The sequence below is a fragment of the Pseudochaenichthys georgianus genome, chromosome 24 (genome assembly GCF_902827115.2).
Source record: "Pseudochaenichthys georgianus chromosome 24, fPseGeo1.2, whole genome shotgun sequence".
NCBI lineage: Eukaryota > Metazoa > Chordata > Actinopteri > Perciformes > Channichthyidae > Pseudochaenichthys > Pseudochaenichthys georgianus.
The window spans coordinates 14,776,115-14,783,568 of NC_047526.1; the positions used below are offsets into that span (position 1 = coordinate 14,776,115).

General features: G+C 43.6%; 1 protein-coding gene across 1 annotated transcript; it reads right to left on the minus strand.

Moving 5' to 3' along the window:
• Positions 1 to 70: 70 nt before the first annotated feature.
• On the minus strand, positions 71 to 7,011 carry naa30 (N-alpha-acetyltransferase 30, NatC catalytic subunit). Its single transcript, XM_034075734.2, has 4 exons — positions 5,925 to 7,011; positions 5,045 to 5,168; positions 4,032 to 4,087; positions 71 to 1,980 (listed from the first exon to the last, which is right to left on the minus strand). Exons 1-4 carry the CDS (start codon positions 6,783 to 6,785, stop codon positions 1,843 to 1,845), a joined length of 1,179 nt encoding a protein of 392 aa, XP_033931625.1. The 5' UTR covers positions 6,786 to 7,011; the 3' UTR covers positions 71 to 1,842.
• Positions 7,012 to 7,454: the final 443 nt, after the last annotated feature.

Below are 7,454 nucleotides of genomic sequence, written 5' to 3' on the forward strand. Positions count from 1 at the left end.
ACACACACACACACACACACACACACACACACACACACACACACACACACACACACACACACACACACACACACACACACACACACACACACACACACACACACACACACACACCCACACACACACACACACACACACACACACACACACACACACACACACTGCAGCAATTTCCAAAGAAGTGCATCTGACCGTTGTTCATATTTACTTTTAAGAAAAGAAAAAACACAAAAGCGGATGAAGCCAACTGTCTTAATTAGTGTGGATTGGAGCGTCCTGGTGAAACTAAGTCTCAGGTCAGGGATCTTAAATGTTAGCGAGGTTGGTTGTGCATCGAGTTAGAGCACCTGGTGCATTGAGGACTCAGCCGCTGATGAGCAGCGTGAGGTTAAACAGGTGTACGCTAGACAATCTAAACAAACTGAAAGCAAACATAGAATAAAATATAATCTGCTAAGAATACTTGTCTATATTCCTTTTCTTTTTTTTGTATCGAGAGATAAACACACACAGCATACTCATGCATTCCAGCATATGTAACACTTCGCCTCCGGTCTGGTGCCGAGTGCAGACGCAGAAGTGTCGAGGCTGAGTGTGTGATGCCTGTTAGCAGGCTGAGCTGAGGCTGAGAGTGCTGATGGATTGAGTGGCACTTGCAATAAGGAGGAACAGACGACTATAATCTTTAAAAAGGAGTCAACTGAGACGGGTCTATTTCAAAGACGCCTTTTGGGGGATTTTGCAGCAGCTGGCAGTGCATTTAGGGGAAACAAGTTCTGTTCTAATAGGAAGAAAAAAAAATCTAAATTCCTCACCCATACAGTCAGGTTTGATGAGAGATTAAGTGAAAGGTATAGAAGCAAAAATGGTAGCACATTCACCAGTTGGGAAAAGTTTGAGGTGCTAATGGAGTGATTTGTTTCGATCAACTGCTCTGCAGCAACATACTTACACCAAACACAGGAAGGGGGTTCGGTGGGTTTAGCTCAAACTGGGTAAATCAACACACACTCTTCACACTTTTTCCGCCGCACGCACTTTAAAATAAATGCATGCATATCTTTACAGGCTTCAGTCTAGGGGGCTGAGGCAGGTGATGGGAACAAAAAACAAGAACGCACAGTTCTAACCGAAGCATGCGCTCACACAGTCACACAACACGGTCACACACATGAAAACAAGCCAAACACTCCAAAAGAAAAAAACACGAGGCGGTACAAACACACAGTCATACTATAGCTTTTACCCCGTCCAACTCACAAGGTTAAAAAAGAAACACAAAAAGAAACTCAAACAAATATTTTCTTTTCCCAGTCTGTTTTTCACCTCCCCGCTTCCTGGTGTCACTTGTTGTTTACTTTGAAGTCTGTGTTTGTCCCGTGTTCAGTAGGAGGATCTGCTGCGGTGCCGTGTCCTATTGAGGGTTCGGACGAATGTCCTCACTTCAGCTGCCTCGCAACCCGGTTCATAGCATCCAAGCTTGAAGGTCAGAAGGTCAAAAGGTCACCCTCGCTCACCGCCCCTCCTCTGGCCCATTAGGTGGGATGTCAATCGGGTTCGCCCTCGACAACGGTTGTTCGGAGGTCAAGGACAAAAAGAGGGTGTTTCTGCGTGTCTATGCATACCTATGTGCAAAATGTTGTACACAGGTGTGTGTGTGTGTGTGTGTGTGTGTGTGTGTGTGTGTGTGTGTGTGTGTGTGTGTGTGTGTGTGTGTGTGTGTGTGTGTGTGTGAAGTGTGTGTAGTGTGTGTATAAGAGTGAAATGACCAGGGCAGAGCTGAGGCTGTTGAGCCGATAGCAGACGAGGTGTCCCGCCCTCCCCTGTCCCCTCCTCTTTCCTCTAGCGGAGCCACAGTTTGAGCCGCAGCGCGTCCACTCCGTTTAGGTAGTATCTGAACAGCCGCTTGTCTCTGACAAAACCCAAGTTCTCGTACAGCTTCAGGGCTGATTTGTTGGTGATTTCAGTCTCCAAAACAACCTGGGGACACACAGAGGGCCATAGAGACACATTATTGTAAGCGGTTAAAAAATACATGTCAGATACTCATAATTAAACCTGCAACCAACAATCATTTTTTGTAATTGATGAATCTGCTGATTAATTTCTATATGTGGTGATTACTCGTCTGTTCTAAAAAAATGTCCATCTCAGTTTATCAAAGTCTAAGACGAGGTCTTTAAATGTCTTATTTCTGTTGTCAGTCAAAAACCCAAAATATTAATGTTAAAGCTAATGTGGGCAAGAAATGTATTTGTCAAATATGTCTAAATATTCTGTAAACCTAAGCGCAATCACTATATCAAATTGTTAAAGGGGTCCTATTATACTCACATCAGGTTCTAAATTGTATGTAATGTTTAAAAAGGTATTTATTTTTCTCATGCTGCCTGTGCTGCAGCACATTTAGCTTTTGCAGACTTTTAACATTCACAAAAACCTTTATAACACACTACAGGACAGGGAAAAAAGCCCCAAAAAGCACAATAGGGCCTCTTTAAGTTGAAATAAGTCAAAGTTGAAGTCATTTCCTTCCAAACATATAGTAGTTTCAAAGTGATCTCAACCTACAGTAACATTTTGTCAAAGATATGTTATAATAACATTGCAATGCATTTGCAAGATGGGATGGGTAAGCCATCTTTCTCTGTGTGTGTTGTAAAGGTTTGCTGTCAACATCATAGCATTTGCAAACAAAGCAGTTTGGAAATTAAACTCAAATTGTATTTGGTAGTGTAATAATATATTTGCCTATGAGCACTTAAGAGCAAAAACAAAGCCTCAAACCAATGGAGGGAGGTTAAACCTGCCAGGCTCCATGGGTCAGTCTTTAAAAATGCATGGTATGTAGGTGGCAGTCGTGTGAATTGATGCACTTTAGTCAGTGATAAGGAAACCTGTAAAACCATTGGTTCCTGTATGTCTTGTTGGGATCTATACAGATAAAAACCTGCTGATACACAAGCACCAAAGCTGAGGAAATCGCAGCTTGTAACCCAGGCAAAGCAGTTGCAGTTGCTTGATTGATGAAAAAATACTTTTCTAGAAAAGTGTGTACTTGTGTTTACATTGACACAAAAATCATCACTGTGGTGAATCATCATCAGTGCTTTGGTCTCAGCTTACAAAGAGATCAGGGTAAGTTTAATACAGAGTCTCATTTCCATTTCAAACACATGCCATTTCTGGAGACTTCACCTGTTTTGTATGCGTCTGTAAGAGGCAGTGAGTCAGTATTTAGAGAGAAGCAGAACAAAATGGAAGTTACCGGAGGGATCAGAGTAGCTAAAAGTCAATCCAAGGTTACCAACTTAAAGGAGTGAAGGACGGGGAAAGAAAAACTAGTCCTTGAAAAACGAGAAGCCAACTTTTCTTTCTGTTTATGCTTGCATAGAGGCTTTGGAGGCAAACAAAAACAAAAAAAGGTCCACATGGTTGTTCAATGTATTAATTGCATTTTCTGTAAATCTGGTTTGGTAAATGCCAGACTGTCCTCTAGCACAGAGCTTCCCAAACTGGGTGTCGCCAAAGCTTACAGGGGGATGTGAGAAATTCTTGATTACTTAAAATAACAGGAAATCTGATCTGATGCAATTTTCACAGGAGGAATTGTACTTCAAATCCAAATTACTCGTTTAACACAAACTACCTGAAGCTTTTGGATTAACTGTACAGTTGAATATAATATACATTTCCATAAAGTCTGTCACCAAAAGCATTAGCCATGGGACTTTACTCACTGACAGAAAAGGGGTCCCTTTAGATGAAAAGGTTGAGAACCAATGTTCTAGTCATGTAACACTGAGTGAAAACACTGACGAACAGAATTTGAACCTGTGCCAATGTGAGACATCAAGCCTGCGCATGTCAGACCAAAGTCTGTTTCAAGCTATTTTCATAATATTTTCTGGATGTTGTATATGGTTTGAAAAAAAATAAAGACATGTCAATTCGCCAAATTCACATGTAAAACCATTGTTTTAAAACCATTCTCAGACTTCCTCCACTGAGAATGGTTTAATATATCTTACCTCGTCACAGTCACCCTCCACCATGGCATAGATGGCCTTCTTCACCAGATTAGTACCTTAAACAAAGGAGTCAAAGTCAGTTATGACATGCAACGTTTCAAGAAAACAAACATTTTTATCTGGCTTGACATCTGGTAATATAAGAGGGTCAAAAGGTAAAAATGTCCCTAAAGGTTAAAGTATAGTGTACCTCAACTACCTATCTAAATAGTAGGGATGGGTACTGAGCCCCGGTATTAAACGGGCCCCGGGGATGAATTATTAAAGACCGTGGTACCGTTAAGCTCCGACGTTATCGGTCTTTTTATCGGTACTGGAGACATTTAAAAAATATATGTCCTATGTATTCTTGCTACATAAACATTATATTGCAGTATTAGTGTCGCCAACTCCGTTTCTAATATGCAAAAAGACTGCAAAATGCGTCTATGATTATTTTTAGTATTTTCGATCTTTCCAATCCAGTCGAGAGATCTCTCTCTCTCTCTCTCCTGTCTGTGTGTGAGGGGGCGGGGCAGTTCACACACACTAAACTTTACCCGTCTCAATGTGGACAATGCTCGTTACCAAAAGTGCAATAAGAGTTTAGCATGTAAGGGCGGTGCCGGTGACACGGGCAATTTGTCTAAACATTTATCAAAAGTGCGCCACATCCAGACGGAGAAATGCACCGGGTTCGACTGTCTTTCTAGCAGCTCTGTAGCCCCGTCCACGAGTAACGTTTCCACGTCAGGTGTTATGTATGCTAGCAGCAACACACGGAGTTAACTCCATTATACAAACATGGGGAGTACCGTTAAAAGACCGGACCGATAAGCGGTATCGATAAAAGTAATAGTACCGTTAAAACCTTAACGATACCCATCCCTACTAAATAGTGCATTTGCATCAGAGGATTTGGTTGTCAAAGAATGCACAAAAGAGGCTATGGTACAGCTTGTTCTCAGCTCCGCAATGTGAAAGTAAAGACTTTTATTTTATTATGTTTGTGCCACACAGAGTCCAAATCTTACCGATGCTTTTCCTTCTGTGTTTGGAGTCCACAGCTAGCATGGCGATGTAGCCACGACGGAACATCTTCTTGTGCATGTCAAGCTTACATACGATGGCTCCGACACACTCCTGCTCCACCATGGCCTGTGACAGACGCACACAAAAGTCACATCCATAGTTGATGAAAGCCAAGCAATAATTCCTGTCCGCTTGCCAGTTCTGCTGGTTCCCTGATCTGACCTTTGACCTGTTTTTCAAGGCTCTTGTGTTACATGTTTTCGTTCCGGACAAACTGGAACTGGGAAGTTTACGACCTTGACGCTCAGAGGATAAACAAAGAATGGACAGTGTTTGGCACCAACAAAAACCTGACTGGACATGGTAGGCGGGAGAAAACACCTACGTAAAAGCATATTTCCCTCTACTTTAACTGAAAGGCAAGGATTTTAAACTTTTGCTTGCTCCTAAACTCACGAAGACCCTTACCCTAGTGAAGATATATAAGGGATATTGTCATGTCAGTTTAAATAACCTTGAATTGACAGCTATACATTCCAACTAACATCCATACATCTAACAAGGATCAAGGCTTTGTGACATTAAAGTAGGTGTTGTAGCTCCGAACAGATACAATACAACTTCCAAACCAACATGCTGTCAGTGACATGTCTACTTATGTAAGTTTAAGCTTAGTGTATATCAGCACTGTGTTTGGCTGCATTTGAGTCACACTGACAGGTGATGGAAAGCTATAAGTATGCAGTCACGCCCAGCCCAAATAATGCTATTCACCTTTAGGTAGCCAAAGTACAAGGGATAAAAGGGTAGCTAACGCATTATTATGACAAACATTAAAGGATGAATATCAGCATTTCTTAATGTTTCAGTGTCTTTACTCACCAGAAAGCAGAGCTGCGGCCAGTTGTGAATGAAGTACCTGTAGGTGTAAATTGAATAAGGCTCAGACAAGTCCTTTGTGATCAGTCTCATGATCCACGGCATCTGCAGCTCGGACTCGTAGCGGACATAGCAGATGCCGTGGCTTTCCTCATCCGCTCGGCCGGGGGAGCCGCTCAGGGCGAGCCGGGCGAGCTCCGCGGACGGCGGCTGCAGCTCCTGCGGGGCGGCGTGGCTGTGCTCGGGCCCGGCGTCCAGCGGCTTGTCGCTCGGCGGTCTCGGTGGCTCCGTGAGGTCAAGCTCCTCTTTCCCTTCGTCCCCGGGGTGGCTGTGGGCCGTCTCAGTTCTTATCAAACCCGGCATCCCGTTCATGCTATTGTTAACTAGGGGCGAGTGACTGCCGTTTTTGGAGATGGGGCTGTGGCCTTCATGTTGGCAATGCTCACTATTGTTTCTCGCGGTTGAAGCCTCCTCGTTGCTGCCGCTGCTGCTGCTGCTGCTGTCACAGTTGTCCGTGGACGGTCTCGGGTTGTCAGGCCGGTTTCCTGTGTGCTGGTGGCTGTCCGCGTCCTCTGAGGAGCCGGACAAGCCGTTTAGCTGCTGCTCTCGAGCTTGCATTTTGAGGTGAAGTGCCGACGGGCTAGCTCGCGCTAGCATGTTATTTTGCTTCTTATTAACCGACCTAATGACTTCGCTTAGCGGTTCTGACGTATTCCCTGTACCGGTGGGTAAACAGTCGTCTCTGTGGCAGGCCGCCTCTCCGTTCCCCCCCGCCGGCTCCGCGCTCCCAGCCCCGGGGAAAGGAGGACTCTCGGCCGGGGTTTCGGGGAGAGCGCTACTAGGCCCAGGCGGCACTGTGGCCATCCCACCGCATTAAGGTGGAGATTCTCGCTTGGAAAACGTTGACCACAAACGTATCCACAAGGCAAGGGGATAAACAATCAATATACGAGTTAGATCACCGAATATCGCATAAATCCAAGGATATTTGAGGCGATAACGTAACCGCTGGCGACGTTTGTCGCTGCTTTCTCCTCGATTTCCCTGCTGCCGGAAAGTGCTGTCGCAGCAAACGCCATTGCAACAGCAGACAGAGACGTTTTACGACAGTGGTGTAACGCATGACAGATGCAGGATTAGCTACTGTGTAACACAATTAAATACATTTAACTTCCCCTCTTCTGTCGTATTAGTTTTGTTGATGTCATTTGCATTTTCGTTATATTGCATTGACAGAACATATACAATAGTAAATCATTGCAGCAGGGTCACGATTAGGATACAGAACATGTTTTTTTTATTTGATATAATGCGATATCTATTCCCCATGACATTAAGACATATCATCTTATTTGAAACCCAGAGAAAAATGGAAAATTCACAATTGATTGTGTAGTTTTCCTTCATAGAAGGCTTTTACTCAGCTAAATTATTTAATTATTTACAATTGGATTATAATTATTTTACGTTCCGTTGAAAGATATGTCAATGCATATACTACTGTGCTGTGCTTGACCAAATGATAGGGAAATT

Bases quoted from the DNA above. Each gene is read 5' to 3' on its own strand.
- naa30 (XM_034075734.2), bottom strand. From the start codon at position 6,785: ATGGCCACAGTGCCGCCTGGGCCTAGTAGCGCTCTCCCCGAAACCCCG. The intron at 4,088-5,044 runs GTAAGATTTGGA...CCTTTGTTTAAG, and splicing joins ACACAGAAGGAAAAGCATCG to GTACTAATCTGGTGAAGAAG. The intron at 1,981-4,031 runs GTAAGATATATT...GTGTGTCCCCAG, and splicing joins TGGAGGGTGACTGTGACGAG to GTTGTTTTGGAGACTGAAAT.